The sequence below is a fragment of the Salvelinus namaycush genome, unplaced genomic scaffold, assembly GCF_016432855.1.
Source record: "Salvelinus namaycush isolate Seneca unplaced genomic scaffold, SaNama_1.0 Scaffold176, whole genome shotgun sequence".
Taxonomy (NCBI): domain Eukaryota; kingdom Metazoa; phylum Chordata; class Actinopteri; order Salmoniformes; family Salmonidae; genus Salvelinus; species Salvelinus namaycush.
Genome location: NW_024058519.1, coordinates 187,250 through 210,199, shown reverse-complemented (window position 1 = coordinate 210,199; position 22,950 = coordinate 187,250). Strand labels below are relative to the sequence as shown.

Below are 22,950 nucleotides of genomic sequence, written 5' to 3'. Positions count from 1 at the left end.
GATGAACCAGACTTGTGGAGGTCTACAATTATTCGAGGTCTTGGCTGATTTCTTGGCTAATTTTCCTATGAAGTCAAGCAAAGAGGCACTGAGTTTGAAGATAGGCCTTGAAATACAGCCACAGGTACACCTCCAGTTGACTAAAATTATGTCAATTAGCAGAAGCTCAGAAGCTTCTAAAGCCATGACATCATTTTCTGAAATTTTCCAAGCTGTTTAAAGGCACAGTCAACTTAGTGTATGTTATCTTCTGACCCACTGGAATTGTGATATAGTGAATTATAAATGAAATAATATGTCTGTAAACAATTGTTGGAAAAATTACTTGTCATGCCAAAAGTAGATGTCCTAACTGACTTGCCAAAACTATAGTTTGTTAACTTCTCTGTGCTACGCATCCCTTTTACGGGTTCACTTTCCTAAACAACCGCTAGAATTGCAGGGCGCCAAATGCATAAATATTACTACAAATATTTATAATCATGCAATCACAAGTGAAATATACCAAAACACAGTTTAGCTTGTTGTTAATCCACCTATCGTGTCAGATTGTGAAAATATATTTTACAGCGAAAGAAATCCAAGCTTTTGTGAGTGTAGCTTTCAATGCTACAACAGCTAGCCCCAAATTAGCATGGTCACGAAAGTCATAAAAGCAATAAAATGAATCGCTTACCTTAGATAATCTTCGGATGTTTCCACTCACGAGACTCCCAGTTACACAAGAAATCTTTCTTTTTGTTCGATAAATATTACTTTTATCACAAAAAAACGCCATTTGGGAAAATCAAAGCCAAAGTTCCTATCGACAAATTCCAAAAAATATCCGTAATGGTCGTAGAAACATGTCAAATGTTTTTTATAATCAATCCTCAGGTTGTCTTTAACAAACGTAATCGATAATATTTCAACCGGAGCATAACCTATTCAATAAGAGACAAACGGAAAATGGTGAGCTCCTCCCGCGCACGCAGGAAATATTTGGAAGACACTTGACTAGTTTTGAAAAAACTTTTCAAAATAAAAGCCTGAAACTGTCTAAAGCCTGGTCACAGCCTGAGGAAGCCATTGGGAAAGGAATCTGGTTGATACCCCTTTAAATGGAGACGGGCCAAGAAACACATTTTTATTTATTTTTTATATCACTTCCGGGTTACATTTTTCTCAGGTTTTCGTTTGCAGAGTAACTATTGTTATACTCACAGACAATATTTTGACAGTTTTGGAAACTTTGGAGTGTTTTCTATCCTAATCTGTAAATTATATGCATATTCTACGATCTGGGCCAGAGAAAATGTCCGTTTACGTTTACGTTACGTTATTTATAAAATAAATAAATAAATCTGACCCCTAGCGCTAAGAAGTTAACAAGATATTTGTGGAGTGGTTGAAAAATTTTAATGACTCCAACCTAAGTGTATGTAAACTTCCGACTTCAACTGTAGGGAATCGTGTTTACAGTAGTGCACTATAAAGGGAATAGGGTCTAAAGTAGTGCACTATAAAGGGAATAGGGTCTAAAGTAGTGCACTATAAAGGGAATAGGGTCTAAAGTAGTGCACTATAAAGGGAATAGGGTCTAAAGTGGTGCACTATAAAGGGAATAGGGTCTAAAGTAGTGCACTATAAAGAGAATAGGGTCTAAAGTAGTGTACTATAAAGGGGATATGGTCTAAAGTAGTGCACTATAAAGGGAATAGGGTCTAAAGTGGTGCACTATAAAGGGAATAGGGTCTAAAGTAGTGCACTATAAAGAGAATAGGGTCTAAAGTAGTGTACTATAAAGGGGATATGGTCTAAAGTAGTGCACTATAAAGGGAATAGGGTCTAAAGTGGTGCACTATAAAGGGAATAGGGTCTAAAGTAGTGCACTATAAAGAGAATAGGGTCTAAAGTAGTGTACTATAAAGGGGATATGGTCTAAAGTAGTGCACTATAAAGGGAATAGGGTCTAAAGTGGTGCACTATAAAGGGAATAGGGTCTAAAGTAGTGTACTATAAAGGGAATAGGGTCTAAAGTAGTGTACTATAAAGGGAATAGGGTCTAAAGTAGTGCACTATAAAGGGAATAGGGTCTAAAGTAGTGCACTATAAAGGGGATATGGTCTAAAGTAGTGCACTATATATGGAATAGTGTTTACAGTAGTGCACTATATAGGGAATAGTGTTTACAGTAGTGCACTATATAGGGAATAGGGGGCCATTTGGGACATACCCCTTATTTATCCCCTGGGCGCAATTATAGCTGAGGATGAAAGAAAGACAACTAAGATACATGGTGCACCATCTGCTCAGATCTACTGGACCTTCTATGTTCTCCCCGATCTCACATTTTCACCTGGTTCTAGATCTGTTTGTGCCACAGGTGTAACTGACTATAGGAGTTTGGAAGAAAGCACAAACAGATCTGGGACCAGGCTAGTTCTCATCTTGTCCTGTGATTATCTTATTACCTTTCTCATGTTTGTTTGTTTGTGTCTGTCAGGGGGACATCATGGTGAATGACAACATGGCGAGGGTCCTGGATCGTTTCATGATGTTTAACGGGGGCGTAGCGTACGGCATCGACCAGCTACTGGAACCTCCCGGTCTGGGTGCACACTGTGATGGACTGGAGGACAGGACTGTATACGTAAGAGACTTTAATATCACCTTCATAATAGTATTATTTATTTCTAATATATCTGGAGAGTATATGTGGAAAGTTCTGGTTCTCCAGCAGGAGACGTTTCTCCCACAGCATGTGATGTACTGGACGGAGAAATTAGAAAATTATCCTCACAGTTTAAAGTATATGCATCGGGGATATATGAGTGTCTGTGAAACTGAAGACACAAAGACACAAAACATCAAGGCAACAACAATATAGAAACGAGGCAAAATCATTGTTAAGCTTAAAAGGTGTACGGCCAGAATCCTTCTCTTTCTTTCTTTATTCTTCTTTCGTATGAAGTCACCTCTTGGTGAAATGTTGGCGCGTTTTATAGCTACAAAGTGCAGTGAGGAAGGTGAGCTGTGTTTTTATTAAGAATAGCAGCCTTATGTTCCACAATGTTCGTTTGGTTTGACCAATAAGCAGCCTCACAGATGCTTCTTGGCTTGAACCAAGATGGCGTAGCAGTCGGACGTGTGTTTGTCTTGTCCCGTGTAAATATTAAATAGTCTGTTTCTTCATTTTTTTCCCGTATATATTTTAATCTCACTTTCCATTTACAAACTAAATATACTTTCCTTTAAACCGCCTCACCCAATGTGATACGGATCTGCTATTTTCTACCTTATAACTGGAACCGCCATCAGGAGCTAGCCAGCTAACTAGCTACTAGCTAGTAGTCACTGTTAGCCACGGCTAGCGGTCTTCACCTTTAGCTCGGACACCAGCCAGCTTTAGCTCGGTCAATACCTGCCAGTCTACACAGCGCGATATCAACCCAGAGTATATCGGACTGCTTTTCTCTACCACATCTCCAGATTCCTGCCGCAAGCTCTGGACCATTACACCGGATCATCGCATCTAGCTAGCTGCAAACGAGTGGCTATTGCTGGCTAACGCCTCTGTCCCGAAGCAAGCACCAGTTAGCCTCGAGCTAGGCCCATGTCCCGGCTAGCTGACGAAGAATACCAGCTAATTCCTGGGCTTTAACACCTCTTTCGCCAATTTGCCTGGACCCTTTATTGTCGACACGGAGCCCCGCCGATCCATCATGACTGGTCTGCCGACGTAATCGTCCGATGTGGTTTCAACAGGCATTTTCCGTTGCAATGTCACCGAAGACCCATCTGCTAGCCCCGGCCCGCTAGCTTTCCGAACGCCATGTCTCCCGCTCGCCTAGCGTAGTAGCGAGTAACGAATGGCTCCCTGACTCACCTATTACTGCTCATTGGACCCTATGATCACTCGGCTACACAGCTGATGCCCTCTGGACTGTTTCAATAACACGGTACCTCATTTTGTTTATCTGTCGGCCCCAGCCTCGAACTCAGGTCCTGTATGTACCTATCTGACCCTCTCTGCCCTTCATCGCCATTTGCCCATTGTTGTCTTAGCTCTCCTGATCAACATCTGTGATTGCTTTATTCCTCTCTCTAATGTCAATATGCCTTGTCTACTCCTGTCTTGGCTAGTTCTTATTGTTTTATTTCACTGTAGAGCCCTCAGTCCCACTCAACATGCTTTAGATAGCTCTTTTTCCCCCCCACCCCCACACACACACATGCCGAGACCTCACCTGGCTTAACTGGTGCCTTCAGAGATGCAACCTCTCTCATCGTCACTCAATGTCTAGGTTTACCTCCACTGTACTCACATCCCACCATACCATTGTCTGTACATTATGCCCTGAATCTATTCTACCACCCAGAAATCTGCTCCTTTTATTCTCTGTTCCCAACGCACTAGACAACCAGTTCAGTTCATACCCTTATCCTACTCCTCCTCTGTTCCTCTGGTGATGTAGAGGTTAGCCCAGGCCCTGTAGCCCCCAGGACTACACCTATTCCCCAGGCGCTCTCATTTGTTTACTTCTGTAACCGTAAAAGCCTTGGTTTCATGCATGTTAACATCAGAAGCCTCCTCCCTAAGTTTATCTTATTCACTGCTTTAGCACACTCTGCCAACCCTGATATCTTAGCCGTGTCTGAATCCTGGCTTAGGAAGGCCACCAAAAAATTCAGAAATTTCCATCCCCAACTACAACATTTTCCGTCAAGATAGAACTGCCAAAGGGGCGGAGTTGCAATCTACTGCAGAGATAGCCTGCAGAGTTCTGTCATACTATCCAGGTCTGTGCCCAAACAGTTCGAGCTTCTAATTTTAAAATCTACCTTTCCAGAAACAAGTCTCTCACTGTTGCTGCTTGTTATAGACCCCCCTCAGCCCCCAGCTGTGCCCTGGACACCATATGTGAATTTTTTTTTTTTTTTTTTTTTTTCTTAGGGGTGGATCAGCTTAATATTGCGGAAAGAATGTTGCTTCCAATGTAATTGTCTGCATCATTTCCAATCCCCCATATTTTTTTGGGTAAATATATATATCCATACACGTATGCATACATATACACATATATACATACACATACCTATATAGACATACATACTTTTTTAAAGAGTATACCTTTATTATTATTCCCCGCAAACCCTACCACCGATCCCCCAATTGGAGTAAACTGATAAACATTTCTGTTTTTACCTTCAATTTATACATCTTATACACATTTTACAGACACAGTCTACTTTATAATAGTTCTCTCTTGTTTGTTCTTAGTCCTTCCTCTATTTCTGTTGTCCATCCAGTTTGATTTCCACTTGTAACTGTGCTATTTCACAAAAGCTCCGCACCTATACACATTTCACAGATCCCGTATGCCCTACATTGTTTATCTTGTTATTAGTCCCACCCTTCAGCTCCACTCAACCCTTCCCATCTATCTTCCAACATCATCCATTTCGGATTTTTATTTGCCATATATTTTTCAACTGTGCTGTGATGCTTCACAAAAGATTTGAATCTTCCTATTCTCATAGCTTCCACGGATTGTAAATTAAAAATAAACATTTTTGCTAAAATAATTATTATATTATTGATTGATTGACTATGGCTTTTCAAATCCCCCAGTATTGCTATCTGTAGCGTTAGTTCTACGCAAATGTTGCAATTCTTCAACCATTCCTGGACCTGTGACCAAAAACGAGCTACATACGGACAATACCAAAATAAATGATCTAATGACTCTGCCTCCTCACAGCAGAATCTGCAGAGCTGGGAAGATTGTATCCCCCATATATATAACATTCTATTAGTTGCAAGAATTTTGTACAATAATTTAAATTGAAAAATTCGAAGTTTTGAATCCGGCGTTGTTTTGCGTATCAATTCATAAACCATGTGCCATGGAATGGGTACATCGAAAATCTCTTCCCAACTATTTTGCAATTTATATGGCACAGCTGTCAGTTTTTTGGTCCTTAAATTAAATTGGTATATGTTTTTATTTATCACACTTTTCTTTAACCATTTATGTTCTTTAATATAGGGCCGACATACAAGTTCCTTACTTTTTTCCCCTTCTACTTGCCTCTTCCATTTTTGTGGTAATGCTGCAATTAATTGGTTGTAATTTTGGGTAGAGCAGACATTTCCATATGTCTGTGTTAGCTGCATGTGTGACATTACTCCACCAGTCCTATTTATGATATCATTCACAAAAATTATACCTTTTTTAAACATTTCTTCGATAAATACAGTTTTTTTATCAATTACTATATTTGAATTTAACCACAATATTTGTTGTACTATTTGTTCCGTCCTTTCAGGTGGATTAAACTGAAATTGCAACCAACTTCCTAAGGCTTGTTTAAAAAATAAAGATATTTTGGAGATTATTTCCTTTTCAAACAACCGAAAGTGAGCAGGTGTAATCTGAATAAAGGGAAAAAGGCCCTTCTTGAACATAGGATGAGACATTCGTACCAATCTACTAGAGAACCAGTTTGGATTTAAGTATAACTTTTGTATGACTGATGCCTTTAGTGAGAGGTCTAATGCTTTAATATTTAATAATTTCTGCCCTCCGAATTCATATTCGTTATATAAATAGGCCCTTTTAATTTTATCTGGCTTGCCGTTCCAAATAAAATTGAATATTTTTTGTTCATATAATTTAAAAAGCAGGTCACTAGGTGTAGGCAAAACCATAAGCAAATAGGTAAACTGTGATATGATTAAAGAGTTAATCAGGGTGATTTTCCCACAAATAGACAGGTATTTTCCTTTCCATGGTAGCAAGATCTTATCTATTTTTGCTAACTTTCTATAAAAATGTATTGGAGTGAGATCATTTCTTTCTTTTGGGATGTGTATACCGAGTATGTCCACATCTCCGTCAGACCATTTAATTGGTAAACTACATGGCAATGTAAAATGTGTATTTTTTAGTGATCCAATACGTAATATGGTACATTTATCATAATTTGGTTTTAATCCAGAGAGGATAGCAAATGTATCTAGATCCTCTAAGAGGCCGTGGAGAGACTCTAGTTGTGGTTTTAAAAGAAAACATGAATCATCAGCATACAATGACACCTTAGTTTTTAGGCCCTGGATTTCTAATCCCTTAATATTAATGTTTGATCTAATTTTAACAGCTAACATTTCGATGGCAATAATAAATAGATATGCCGATAGTGGACAACCTTGTTTTACTCCTCTAGATAGTTTAAAACTTTCTGAGATGTAGCCATTATTTACTATTTTACACCTAGGGTTACTATACATAATTTTAACCCATTTTATAAGAGATTCCCCAAAATTGAAATATTCTAGGCATTTATATATAAACTCCAGTCGTACTTTATCAAAAGCCTTTTCAAAATCAGCTATGAAAACCAGGCCTGGTGTCCCCGATATTTCATAGTGTTCTATTGTTTCCAGTACTTGCCTTATATTATCTCCAATGTATCGTCCATGTAAAAAACCTGTCTGATTAGGATGAATAATATCTGACAAAACTTTTTTTATTCTATGCGCCAAGCATTTTGCTAGGATTTTTGCATCACAACACTGAAGTGTAAGAGGTCTCCAATTTTTTAAATGGACTGGATCTTTATATATACCACTTGGGTCCTGTTTCAGTAATAAGGATATCACACCTTCTTGTTGCGTGTCTGATAATCTATCATTTATATAGGAGTGGTTAAAACAAGCTAATAATGGTCCTTTGAGTATATAAAAAAAAAAAATGTATACTTCCACTGGTATGCCATCCAGTCCTGGAGTTTTCCCATCCTTAAAGGCCCCAATTGCATCAAGTAGTTCCTCCTCTGTAATTAGGCCTTCACATGAGTCTTTCTGTACAGATGTTAATTTTACATTATTATTAGGAAAAAAATCCATACAATTAGTTTCAGTTAGTGGAGATGGAGGAGCCTGAAACGAAAACATATTCTTAAAGTACTTTACTTCCTCTTTCAAAATATCATTTGGTGAATCATGCGTGACTCCATTATTTGTAACAAGTTTTAATACGTTTTTTTTGGTAGCATTTCTATATTGAAGATTGAAAAAGAATTTGGTGCATTTTTCCCCATATTCCATCCAGTTCGCTTTATTTTTATAATATATTACACTGGATCTTTCTTGAATAAGTTCCTCCATTTCTTTTTGTTTTTCCTCTAACTTATTCTGTGCCTCTATGGTACCGTTTTTATTGTTATCTAACTGTACTGTTAGTCCTTCAATTTCCTTTGTTAATATGGACTCTTTTGATCTAAATTGCTTTTGTTTTATAGATGAGTACTGAATTGCATGGCCTCTAAAGGCACACTTAAAAGTGTCCCATACAATATGGGGATCTGCTGTACCTATGTTATGTCTAAAAAAAGTCAGTTATAAATTCTTCTGTCCTAGTTCTAAACAATTTATCATCTAGTAGGCTTTGATTAAATTTCCAATATCCTCGCCCACGTGGAAATTCTGTAAGAGTAATATATATGCCAATTATGTGATGGTCCGACCGCATTCTGTCCCCTATCAAACACTTTTTAACTTTTGGTGCCAGAGAGAATGATATAAGAAAGTAGTCAAGGCGACTAGCTTGATTAAGCCTCCGCCATGTATATCTCACTAGGTCAGGGTATTTAAGTCTCCATATATCCACTAATTCCAATATATCCATGACATTCCTGATTTCCTTAAGTGCCTGAGGGTGATAGTTTGTAGTGTGATTTCCTTTCCGGTCCATAGAGGTATTTAAGACCGTATTAAAATCTCCCACTATAATAATAGAGTCTAGTGTTGCTTGTAGAGTTGATACATTCTTATATATATTGTCAAAGAAGCTTGGATCATCATTATTCGGACCGTATAGGTTAATAAGCCATATATGTTTATTGTCCAATAACATATTTAAAATAATCCATCTACCTTGAGGATCTGTTTGGACAAGTTGCACATTTGGATCAAAGTTATTATTAATTAAAACCATCACCCCTTTTGAATTTCTTTGCCCATGGGAGAAATATATTTTGCCCCCCCAGTTCTTTTTCTAAAACTGTCGAATGGGTTTCCTGTAAACAATAGATATTATAATCCTTCTCTTTTAGCCAGGTAAATACTGATCGTCTTTTCTTATTGTCTGCTAAGCCATTACAATTGTAACTGGCTATACTTATTTCACCACTTACCATAATGAGACACACCTTTCAATTATTTTTATCAAAATATATGTTTGTAAACGTCCTATTAAAAAGTAACATAATGATTGAGTGTCTATATAGTTGTACCATGACATTTGCATCTCCACTAAGCAAACCTCCAATTGGTCCCCACTATTCCACCCGCCAAAAGCCCCCATCTCGAGTTGGGTTGTCATCCCAATGCCCGGCAGACCACCCCCGACCCCCCGCATCCCACAGCCCCGGACCGACTGGGATCCATCCTTCGAAAAGTGCACACAGCGCCATCCACCGAACCGAAGCAGATCCATTGCCAAATGCATTTCCATCGCCCTCACCTCGATTTTTATTACATATATCTGTGGATCATCCTCTATAGTCCCTAACATCTTTTACTTCTTCCTTCGCAACAGTTGTGGGATACACACATACACCCACACACATTCAGCCCTTACCCCCACACAACCATAAGCTCACCCTCTCAACAATTGCACCATCCCAGAGCCCAACTCAAGATAGGTCATGATTTACAAATGTACTTGCAGTTGCAGCTGCATGAGAAGGCCTGCAAGACCGCGCAAAAAATGAGCATAAATGTAGAGATTTATTTACCATTGTCACATCCTAGATGATGGAGGTCAAATGTACACCTTCTTCCTGAAACACCCACAATACGGTCATCCGTTTTGACCATGTTCCCAAGCATCTCCATGCAGTCCGACTTTGATTTCGTGCCACCAGGGCCACAATAATATACCCCCTCTCTGAATGTCCGAGTGTGACCCCCTCCCCATGGGTTACTGCAGCTAGTGTTGCCAGCACTGCCACTGCCTGGGTGGGGGCACCCCACCGGAATCCCCACCGGCTAGGTACAAGGTCGTCAAGGTTCTCATTAGCAGCTTTGAGGATGTCCTTGTGTAGTATGCTCTCCCTTTAGGGGGCTTTGGCTTTGCAGGACCAACCCTGCCAAGCAGGCTCAGAATCTTGAGGGGGCAGTGCTGCTCTTGGTCTCTGACCTCATTTTGGCTGCATACAGACCGCTTACAGCATGCACATAAAACAGTTAGGGACTTCTCCTTAGTATCTGGGCCATTCATGTGGGTGTCTAGGGTATAGGGCCATGGACCGTACCATTAAAATAGGATAATAAATAATTAGATATAATTTATTTTAAAAATGTAGTTCCCCATGATAGGACAATAAATAAATAAGACGTATAATTCATTATAAAAGTATATCCATCATCTGAACAACATTGAAAGCCCTCTCATACCCGGCTCACAGCAATACATTGGCTCTGGGATATGCAACCATTTCATTACTCACCCACTCAACTTTCCAAACATAACAAATAAAATAAACACACACCACACCATCCACACATACTGTGCCTTCTGTTTACTTAGTCTTTATCTTCACTATGTAGAAATAGTGCTTGTGTTCAATTAGTTATATGTGAAGATTTATAGAAAAGCTATATTTTTTATTGTATTGTTACAATCAGTAACCGGGCTTGAATTGTGTTTATTTTCCTCGTCTATGAGAACTTTGTAATTTTTAAAATAACCATGGAGTAGTCTTTGTGTCTCTGAACAACTGGTTATCAATATATAGTTTATCAACGACGAGAGCTACTCGTTTCGCTTTTAATCTATTTTCTTTGACAATTGGATACAGAACTTAGCGCCGTTCTGCAATTTCCTTCGGAAACTGATCATTCATGCCAATTTTGGTCCCAGCAAGTCTTTTACCCAGGCTTTTAACCATTATTTTATCTTTAAATGAAGCAAATTTGGCAACGATTGGGCGTTCGTACCTCTGCCCTCTCTGTCCGAGGCGGTGTAGACGTTCAAGTTGGATCTTGTCGATAACTTCGCGTGGAATCTGAAGCGCTGCAAGAAGGAACTCTCTAACTACAGATTCAGGAACTTCTCCTTCTTTCTCTTGGATATTTGTAAGTACCAAATTCTCTCTCATGGATCTAGTTTGTATGTCCAGTAAGGCTTCCTTCAGAACGGTGTTCTCCTTTTTAATTTCATTCATTTCGGTTTCAATCTTATTGACTGTCCCTTTTAGCTTGTGTGTTTCCTTCTCCAATGCCGCAGCTTTTTCATCACTCATCTCTAGGCTTGCCTTCAACTCTTTTATATCCTTACTAACTAATTCAAGTATACCCAGTTTGTCATTTATTGATTTTAACAGATCGGTTTCGACCTTTACCATTCCCGGTGGTGAGAATATTAAATCATCAGTGTCTGTTGAAGAGTCACGTTTTCGTTTTTGAATCAGTTCCCCTGTCTTACTCTCCGTCATGTTTGGGTGTTGCTTGTTTTCGTAATATTTGTCGATAAATGTCTCTAGTCTTAGGATTTGTTTTGTGTTATTATCCAGATTGAAGGTTATCACCCACCAGATTATTTAGTGCTAATATTTTAGTCTAATTTAGCAGATATTTCGAATATTATGTTTTATCTTGAGGTGCTCTACATAACTTCGTTCAGTCCGCCATTACCTTTACGTTACCTTTACGTCCCATATGTGAATTTATTGCCCCCCCTATCTTCAGAGTTCGTATTGTTAGGTGACCTAAACTGGGATATGCTTAACACCCCGGCCGTCCTACAATCTAAGCTAGATGCCCTCAATCTCACACATTATCAATGAACCTACCAGGTACAACCCTAAATCTGTAAACACGGGCACCCTCATAGATATCATCCTGACCAACCTGCCCTCTAAATACACCTCTGCTGTTTTCAACCAGGATCTCGGCGATCACTGCCTCATTGCCTGCATCCGTAATGGGTCCGCGGTCAAACAACCACCACTCATCACTGTCAAATGCTCCCAAAAACACTTCAGCAAGCAGGCCTTTCTAATCAACCTGGCCCTGGTATCCTGGAAGGATATTGACCCCATCCCGTCAGTCGAGGATGCCTGGTTGTTCTTTAAAAGTGCTTTCCTCACCATGTTAAATAAGCATGCCCCTTTCAAAAAAAATTTGAAATAAGAACAGATATAGCCCTTGGTTCACTCCAGACTTGACTGCCCTTGACCAGCAGTAAAACATCCTGTGGCGTACTGCATTAGCATGGAATAGCCCCCGCGATATGCAACTTTTCAGGGAAGTCAGGAACCAATATACACAGTCAGTTAGGGAAGCAAAGGAACAGAAAACAGAAATTTGCATCCTGTAGCACAAACTCCAAAATGTTTTGGGACACTTTAAAGTCCATGGAGAATAAGAGCACCTCCTCCCAGCTGCCCACTGCATTGAGGTTAGGAAACACTGTCACCACTGATGAATATACAACAATTGAGAATTTCAAGAAGCATTTTTCTACGGCTAGCCATGCTTTCCACCTGGCTACCCCTACCCGGCCAACAGCTCTGCACCGCCCGCAGCAACTTGCAAAATCCCCCCCCCCCCCCCCCCCCACTTCTCCTTCACCCAAATCCAAGTAGCTTATGTTCTGAAAGAGCTGCAAAATCTGGACCCCTACAAATCAGCTGGGCGAGACAATCTGGACTGCCTCTTTCTAAAATTGTTGCAATTGTTGCAAACCCTATTACTAGTCTGTTCAACCTCTCTTTCGTAACGTCTGAGATTCCTATGATTGGAAAGCTGCCGCGGTCATCCCCCTCTTCAAAGGGGGAGACACTCTAGATCCACATTGTTAAAGACCAATATCCATCCTGCCCTGCCTTTCTAAAGTCTTCAAAAGCCAAGTTAACAAACAGATCACCAACCATTTGGAATCCCACTGTACCTTCTCCACTATGCAATTTGGTTTCAGAGCTGGTAATGGGTGCACCTCAGCCATGCTTAACTTCTACTTGCACACAATCCCGGATCCGGGAGCACCCCCATCAGTAAAAAAGCTGACTAGCATAGCCTAGCATAGCGTCACAAGTAAATACTAGCATCTAAATATCATTAAATCACAAGTCCAAGACACCAGATGAAAGATACACATCTTGTGAATCCAGCCATCATTTCTGATTTTTAAAATGTTTTACAGGGAAGACACAATATGTAAATCTATTAGCTAACCACGATAGCAAAAGACACAACTTTTTTTCCCACCATTTTTTTCCTGCATAGGTAGCTATCACAATTTCGACCAAATAAAGATATAAATAGTCACTAACCAAGAAACAACTTCATCAGATGACAGTCTGATAACATATTTATTGTATAGCATATGTTTTGTTAGAAAAATGTGCATATTTCAGGTATAAATCATAGTTTACCATTGCAGCCACCATCACAACTCTCACCAAAGCAACTAGAATAACTACAGAGACCAACGTGAATTACCTAAATACTCATCATAAAACATTTATGAAAAATACACAGCGTACAGCAAATGAAAGACAAAGATCTTGTCAATCCAGCCAATATTTCAGATTTTTTAAGTGTTTTACAGCGAAAACACAATATAGCATTATAGCTTACTACAATAGCCAACCACACAACAGCATTGATTCAAGCCAACAATAGCGATAACGAATAAACCAGCAAAAGATATTCATTTTTTCACTAACCTTCTCAAACTTCTTCAGATGACAGTCCTAAAACATCATATTACACAATACATATAGAGTTTGCTCGAAAATGTGCATATTTAGCGGCACAAATCGTGGTTATACAATGAGAATAGTAGCCAAGCTGCCAACAATATGTCGGGAGAAATCTTGGGAGAGGCACCTAATCTAATCAGTAACTAATCATAAACTTGACTAAAAAATACAGGTTGGACAGCAAATGAAAGATACATTAGTTCTTAATGCAACCGCTGTGTTAGATTTTTAAAATTAACGTTACTACGACATACAGCGTGCGTTAAAGCGAGACCGCACCGAAATTAATGGCGGAATATGAGTTTTACATTTTTCAACAGAACAACGAATTAACATCATAAATAGTTCTTACTTTTTGATGAGCTCCCATCAGAATCTTGGGCAAGTTGTCCTTTGTCCAAAATAATCGTTGCTCGGTTGTAGATTGTCGGCTTCAACTTTGGAATTATCAGTAAACATTAGCCATGTGGCCCAGACGTGCCCAACTCACTAGAACGCAGCACAAATAAATATCCGAAAATCGCAATATACTGACATAAACTGATATAACTCGGTTTAAAATAACAACATTATGATGTCTTTAACACCTATATCGAATACAATCAGAGCCGGATATATCTAAGGGCTATAACGGGAGCTTTCTAGAACGCCATCCTGAGGTCTGTCTTGCGTCATGGCGAATGTTGAAAAGAGTGGACCCCACGTTCCCAAACCCTTTATATGGCCTCAGATCTGCCTAGCAACACCATTCCAATTCTCACTATTTGCTGACATCCAGGGGAAGGCGTATGCAGTGCATCTCAACCAATAGAAGACATGCAAATTAATAAACTGACCTCAGAACAGCCTGGCATATTTCAGATTTCTCACTTGCTGACAGGAAGATTGCTCCAACTCGAGTTCTGTTTTACTCACAGATATAATTCAAACGGTTTTAGAAACTAGAGTGTTTTCTATCCAATAGTAATAATAATATGCATATTGTACGAGCAAGAATTGAGTACGAGGCAGTTTAATTTGGGAACGAAATTTTTACAAAGTGCAAACAGCACCCCCTATTGAGAAAAGGTTTTAAGGTCCTAAACGATATCATAACCGCCATCGATAAAAGACAGTACTGTGCAGCCATCTTCATCGACCTGGCCAAGGCCTTCGACTGTCAATCACCGTATTCTTAACGGCAGACTCAACCACCTTGATTTCTCAAATGACTGGCTTGCCTGGTTCACCAACTACTTCTCAGATAGAGTTCAGTGTGTCAAATCGGAGGGCCTGTTGTCCGGACCTCTGGCAGTCTCTATGGGGGTGCCACACGGTTCAATTCTCGGGCCTACTCTTTTCTCTGTGTCTAATAATGATGTCGCTCTTGCTGCTGGTCATTCTCTGATCCACCTCTACGCAGACGACACCATTCTGTATACATCTGGCCATTCTTTGGACACTGTGTTAACAAACTTCCAAACGAGTTTCAATGCCATGCAACACTCCTTCCGTGGCCTCCAACTGCTCTTAAATGCAAGTCAAACACATGCTCTTCAACCGATCGCTACCCGCACCTGCCCGCCCGTCCAGCATCACTACTCTGGATGGTACTGACTTGGAATATGTGGACAACTACAAATAACTAGTGAAATAAGACAATAATCAGTAACCAGAACAGTAATGGACAAGGCATACTGACATTAAGGAGAGGCATGCATAGCCGAGTGATCATAGGAGTCCAGTGAGGAGTGAGGATGGTTGGAGACACGGTGATTCAGACAGCTAGCGGGCCGGGGCTAGCAAGCTACAGAAGGGCCTCGGAGGGATGTTGCGACGGAGGAAGTCTGTTTATAGCCTCCTCGTGCAGAGCCTCCTCGTGCGTTTACGTCGGTAGACCAGTCGTGATGGATTAGTAGGGTTCCATGTGGTAAAGGGGACCAGTCCAATTGGCAAAAATAGGTATAGTGGCCCAAGAAATTGTCCGATAGACCTATTCAGCTAACAGCCGATATGCTCTAGACAGCTAGCGGGCCGCGGCTAGCAGGCTAGCAGATGGGCATTCAGGGGACGTCGCGACGGAGGGGCCAGTTGAATAACCCCCTCGGTCAGATAACGTCGGTAGTCCAGTCGTGAAGGACCGGCGGGGCTCTGCATCGGCAGTAAAATGGGTCCAGGCCAATTGGCAAAATAGGTATTGTAGCCCAGGAGTGGCTGATGGACCTCTTCAGCTAGCCGGGAGATGGGCCTAGCATGGGCTAGCTCCAGGCTAGTTGGTTCTTGCTTTGGGACAGAGACGTTATCCAGGAGTAGACACTCGGATTGCAGCTAGCTAGCTGCGATGATCCAGGTGAAAAGGTTCAGAGCTTGCGGTAGGAATCTGGGGATATGGAGGAAAATAAGTCAGTTTTGCTCTGGTTAGAATCGCGTTGTGCAAACTGGCTAGAGTTTCCCGAGCTAAAGGTTAGCTGATGACCGCTAGCAGTGGTTAGCTGACTACTAGCTAGTAGCTAGTCAGCTGGCTAGTTTCTGTTGGGGGTTCCGATTCAGAAGTAAAGAAAAGTACTTTAGAAAAAAAGCAGCTCCACACCACATTGGGTGAGGTGGGTTGCAGGAGAATATTTAGAAGTTGAGGTTTAGAAAAATATTTAAAAAATATATAAAAGAGATATATACACGGGACACGACAAAGACGTCTGACTGCTACGCCATCTTGGAATCAAGAAAAAGAAGAATAAAAGTTGTACTTCATTACACACCACGGACCAACAAATATTATTTACATCAACAACAATCACTACAAAACGTATTGTATGACGTACTGTATGTGTGTTGTTAGAGTCGATGTGGAAACTGCTTGAGTCCCCGCCGCTGTCCCCTAGGAACTGAAGATATGGTGAGCACACACACACACACACACACACACACACACACACACACACACACACACACACACACACACACACACTAACCATAAGACACCATTTCCTGCCTTTTACAGGGCAAGACTGAGATCTGCAGCTTCATCAACCCCTACTCTATGCTCTACCCTCAACGCCACAGTGTGATGTATGACCACGACTTCAGGTAGGGAGACTCCACAGTGATGCATAACCACGACTTCAGGTAGGGAGACTCCACAGTGATGTTTGACCATGACTTCAGGTAGGGAGACTCCACAGTGATGTTTGACCATGACTTCAGGTAGGGAGACTCCGCAGTGATGCATAACCACGACTTCAGGTAGGGAGACTCCACAGTGATGTTTGACCACGACTTCAGGTAGGGAGACTCCACAGTGATGCATAACCACGACTTCAGGTAGGGAGAGTCCACAGTGATGTATGACCTTGACTTCAGGTAGGGAGACTCCACAGTGATGTTTGACCATGACTTCAGGTAGGGAGACTCCACAGTGATGCATAACCACGACTTCAGGTAGGGAGACTCCACAGTGATGTTTGACCATGACTTCAGGTAGGGAGACTCCACAGTGATGCTTGACCACGACTTCAGGTAGGGAGACTCCACAGTGATGTATGACCATGACTTCAGGTAGGGAGACTCCACAGTGATGTTTGACCATGACTTCAGGTAGGGAGACTCCACAGTGATGTTTGACCATGACTTCAGGTAGGGAGTATTATTCTTCTTCATTCTCTTCTTCTACAGCCTCTACCCCTCTTTGTTGAGGCACAACATGGGCCAAAGGATGGGCTGTAAGAAGATGTGTAAGAGTCAAGCCTGGGTCATGAGTTGCTGTAAGAACCACTATGGAAGAGATTGCCAAGGTGAGCCTTCCAACTGCCTCAGATAATGATATACATGACATGATATACAGTGTCCTCAGATAGTAGACATGATATACAGTGTCCTCAGATAGCGGACATGATATACAGTGTCCTCAGATAGTAGACATGATATACAGTGCCCTCAGATAGTAGACATGATATACAGTGCCCTCAGATAGTAGACATGATATACAGTGCCCTCAGAAAGTAAACATGATATACAGTGTCCTCAGATAGAAGACATGATATACAGTGCCCTCAGATAGCGGACATGATATACAGTGCCCTCAGATAGAAGACATGATATACAGTGCCCTCAGATAGAAGACATGATATACAGTGTCCTCAGATAGCGGACATGATATACAGTGTCCTCAGATAGAAGACATGATATACAGTGTCCTCAGATAGTAGACATGATATACAGTGTCCTCAGATAGAAGACATGATATACAGTGTCCTCAGATAGCGGACATGATATACAGTGTCCTCAGATAGAAGACATGATATACAGTGCCCTCAGATAGCGGACATGATATACAGTGCCCTCAGATAGAAGACATGATATACAGTGCCCTCAGATAGAAGACATGATATACAGTGTCCTCAGATAGCGGACATGATATACAGTGTCCTCAGATAGAAGACATGATATACAGTGTCCTCAGATAGTAGACATGATATACAGTGTCCTCAGATAGAAGACATGATATACAGTGTCCTCAGATAGCGGACATGATATACAGTGTCCTCAGATAGAAGACATGATATACAGTGCCCTCAGATAGAAGACATGATATACAGTGTCCTCAGATAGAAGACATGATATACAGTGTCCTCAGATAGAAGACATGATATACAGTGTCCTCAGATAGTAGACATGATATACAGTGTCCTCAGATAGAAGACATGATATACAGTGTCCTCAGATAGCGGACATGATATACAGTGTCCTCAGATAGAAGACATGATATACAGTGCCCTCAGATAGCGGACATGATATACAGTGCCCTCAGATAGAAGACATGATATACAGTGCCCTCAGATAGAAGACATGATATACAGTGTCCTCAGATAGCGGACATGATATACAGTGTCCTCAGATAGAAGACATGATATACAGTGTCCTCAGATAGTAGACATGATATACAGTGTCCTCAGATAGAAGACATGATATACAGTGTCCTCAGATAGCGGACATGATATACAGTGTCCTCAGATAGAAGACATGATATACAGTGCCCTCAGATAGTAAACATGATATACAGTGTCCTCAGATAGAAGACATGATATACAGTGCCCTCAGATAGCGGACATGATATACAGTGCCCTCAGATAGAAGACATGATATACAGTGTCCTCAGATAGCGGACATGATATACAGTGCCCTCAGATAGAAGACATGATATACAGTGTCCTCAGATAGCGGACATGATATACAAGTGTCCTCAGATAGCGGACATGATATACAGTGTCCTCAGATAGTAGACATGATATACAGTGTCCTCAGATAGACATGATATACAGTGTCCTCAGATAGACATGATATACAGTGTCCTCAGATAGTAGACATGATATACAGTGTCCTCAGATAGTAGACATGATATACAGTGTCCTCAGATAGAAGACATGATACACAGTGTCCTCAGATAGTAGACATGATACACAGTGTCCTCAGATAGTAGACATGATACACAGTGTCCTCAGATAGAAGACATTATATACAGTGTCCTCAGATAGACATGATATACAGTGTCCTCAGATAGTAGACATGATATACAGTGTCCTCAGATAGTAGACATGATACACAGTGCCCTCAGATAGTAGACATGATATACAGTGTCCTCAGATAGCGGACATGATATACAGTGTCCTCAGATAGTAGACATGATATACAGTTTCCTCAGATAGCAGACATGATATACAGTGTCCTCAGATAGTAGACATGATATACAGTGCCCTCAGATAGTAGACATGATATACAGTGTCCTCAGATAGACATGCTAGACAGTGTCCTCAGATAGAAGACATGATATACAGTGTCCTCAGATAGACATGATATACAGTGTCCTCAGATAGACATGATATACAGTGTCCTCAGATAGACATGATATACAGTGTCCTCAGATAGTAGACATGATATACAGTGTCCTCAGATAGTAGACATGATATACAGTGTCCTCAGATAGAAGACATGATACACAGTGTCCTCAGATAGTAGACATGATATAGTGTCCTCAGATAGTAGACATGATACACAGTGTCCTCAGATAGCAGACATGATATACAGTGTCCTCAGATAGTAGACATGATATACAGTGTCCTCAGATAGTGGACATGATATACAGTGTCCTCAGATAGAAAACATGATATACAGTGTCCTCAGATAGTAGACATGATATACAGTGTCCTCAGATAGAAAACATGATATACAGTGTCCTCAGATAGAAAACATGATATACAGTGTCCTCAGATAGTAGACATGATATACAGTGTCCTCAGATAGAAAACATGATATACAGTGTCCTCAGATAGTAGACATGATATACAGTGTCCTCAGATAGTAGACATGATATACAGTGTCCTCAGATAGTAGACATGATATACAGTGTCCTCAGATAGTAGACATGATATACAGTGTCCTCAGATAGTAGACATGATATACAGTGTCCTCAGATAGTAGACATGATATACAGTGTCCTCAGATAGACATGATATACAGTGTCCTCAGATAGTAGACATGATATACAGTGTCCTCAGATAGCGGACATTATATACAGTGTCCCCAGATAGCGGACATGATATACAGTGTCCTCAGATAGACATGATATACAGTGTCCTCAGATAGTAGACATGATATACAGTGTCCTCAGATAGTAGACATGATATACAGTGTCCTCAGATAGAAGACATGATATACAGTGTCCTCAGATAGTAGACATGATATACAGTGTCCTCAGATAGCGGACATGATATACAGTGTCCTCAGATAGTAGACATGATATACAGTGTCCTCAGATAGCGGACATGATATACAGTGTCCTCAGATAGCGGACATGATATACAGTGTCCTCAGATAGAAGACATGATACACGGTGCCAGAGGGTATTTTCATCCATTTCGTGTGAACCGTTTAGAAATTACAACACGTTGTATACATTTTCACCACATTTTAGGGGACCAAAAGTATTGGGACAAATTCACTTGTGTATTAAAGTAGTAAGAAGTTTAGTATTTGGTCCCATATTCATGGCACACAATGACTACATCAAGCTTGTGACTCTACAAACTTGTTGTACGCATTTGCTGTTTGTTTTGTTTGTGTTTCACGTTATTTTGTGCCCAATAGAAATGGTAAATAATGTTTTATATCATTTTGGGGTAATTTTTATTGTAAATTAGAATAGAATATGTTTCTAAACACTCCTACAGTAATGTTGATGCTACCATGATTACGGATAGTCCTGAATGAATCGTGAAGAATGATGAGGGAGAAACTAAGTAGCACAAATACTACACCCCCAAAACATGGTGTCTGTTAATGTGAGAGGTTTGCATGTCTTGGGTGTATGTCACTTTCTTATTCACGATTCGTTCAGGATTATCCGTAATCATGGTAGCATCAACATTACTGTAGACGTGTTTAGAAATATATTCTATTCTAATTTACAATAAAAGTGACTCCAAAATGACATAAAACACGATTACAACTAAACGGTTCCCCCGATATGGATGAAAATCCCTTCAAATCCAAACTTTGAGCACAGAGCCAAAAGAAGAACAATTCTTCACTGTCCCAATCATTCTTGTATCGTCTGCGTCCCAAATGGCATAGGGCCCTAGTCAAAAGCACTTTATAGGGAATAGGGTGCCATTTGAGATGCATATCATCTATATGTCCTTCGGGGGTGTCAAACTCATTCCTCAGAGGGCCAAGTGTCTGCGGGTTTTTCCCTTTCAATTAAGACCTAGACAACCAGGCGAGGGGAGTTGTCACGTAGAGTAGGCCAGAAGGCTAAACTGGAAAACCGAACCTCTATCAAAATAAAAAAGATGGCGGAGCCGCAAAAGTTCCTCTGTGCTTCTAGGTGTTTATTTACAAGGTGATTCCGGAACAAGAACAACAGTACTGCCATCAAACGTCTACCTTATGGGACAGCTTAAAACAATGCTGCCCCATCCACAGCTTAAAACAATGCTGCCCCATCCACAGCTAAAAACAATGTTGCCCCATCCACAGCTTAAAACAATGCTGCCTCATCCACAGCTTAAAACAATGCTACCCCATCCACAGCTAAACACAATGCTGCCCCATCCACAGCTAAACACAATGCTGCCCCATCCACAGCTAAACACAATGCTGCCCCATCCACAGCTTAAAACAATGCTGCCCCATCCACAGCTTAAAACAATGCAGCCCCATCCACAGCTTAAAACAATGCTGCCCCATCCACAGCTTAAAACAATGCTGTCCCATCCACAGCTAAACACAATGCTGCCCCATCCACAGCTAAGAACAATGCAGCCCCATCCACAGCTTAAAACAATGCTGCCCCATCCACAGCTTAAAACAATGCTGCCCCATCCACAGCTAAACACAATGCTGCCCCATCCACAGCTAAGAACAATGCAGCCCCATCCACAGCTAAGAACAATGCTGCCCCATCCACAGCTAAAACAATGCAGCCCCATCCACAGCTTAAAACAACGCTGCCCCATCCACAGCTTAAAACAACGCTGCCCCATCCACAGCTTAAAACAATGCTGCCCCATCCACAGCTAAAAACAATGCTGCCCCATCCACAGCTTAAAACAATGCTGCCCCATCCACAGCTAAACACAATTCTGCCCCATCCACAGTTTAAAACAATGCTGCCCCATCCACAGCTTAAAACAATGCTGCCCCATCCACAGCTTAAAACAATGCTGCCCCATCCACAGCTCGATCCAAAATGCCTTCCTCATGAACTGAAAGAGAGGGTCCTTTTGTAGGGCTAGCCCCTCCCCTCAGAACAATTTACACTAATTAATTGAGCAATTACCTAGTCAAACCTACATTTTCCATTTAACTAAACATACTAAAGTATATACATTGCAACACGTTTTTTATGAAACAATATCACAATATAACATTTACAAAATTACATCACTACTGACAGTGTCTTTCAATATGCCCATTTACATTAATGAGCCATTTGGGACAGGCACTACAAAGACAGCCCATTCCCTTAGCTCGGGTCCTTATCCAGCATACCCGGAAGCTACAGAGATGGAGAGAGAGGAACAGAACAAACAAATAACGTGTTCATCCATAACATCCATAAGTAAAATAATTATTGCTTATATTAAATATGAACACTTGTCTGTTTAATTCTTTATCCCATAACCGGTTACTGACGTAAGTGTGACATGTATGTACTAAGAT

The 22,950-nt window shown here is 40.7% G+C and overlaps 1 protein-coding gene across 1 annotated transcript in view; it reads left to right on the top strand.

The window, feature by feature from the left end:
- Positions 1–22,950, top strand: part of stab1 (stabilin 1) — a gene marked incomplete at its 5' end in the record, with an annotated part of 178,735 nt that overhangs the window by 120,210 nt on the left and 35,575 nt on the right. The window contains 4 exons of the mRNA XM_038983579.1: positions 2,486–2,632; positions 16,574–16,630; positions 16,736–16,821; positions 17,407–17,525. Coding sequence (XP_038839507.1) covers positions 2,486–2,632; positions 16,574–16,630; positions 16,736–16,821; positions 17,407–17,525 — 409 coding nt within the window. The remainder of the gene's footprint in view (positions 1–2,485; positions 2,633–16,573; positions 16,631–16,735; positions 16,822–17,406; positions 17,526–22,950) is intronic.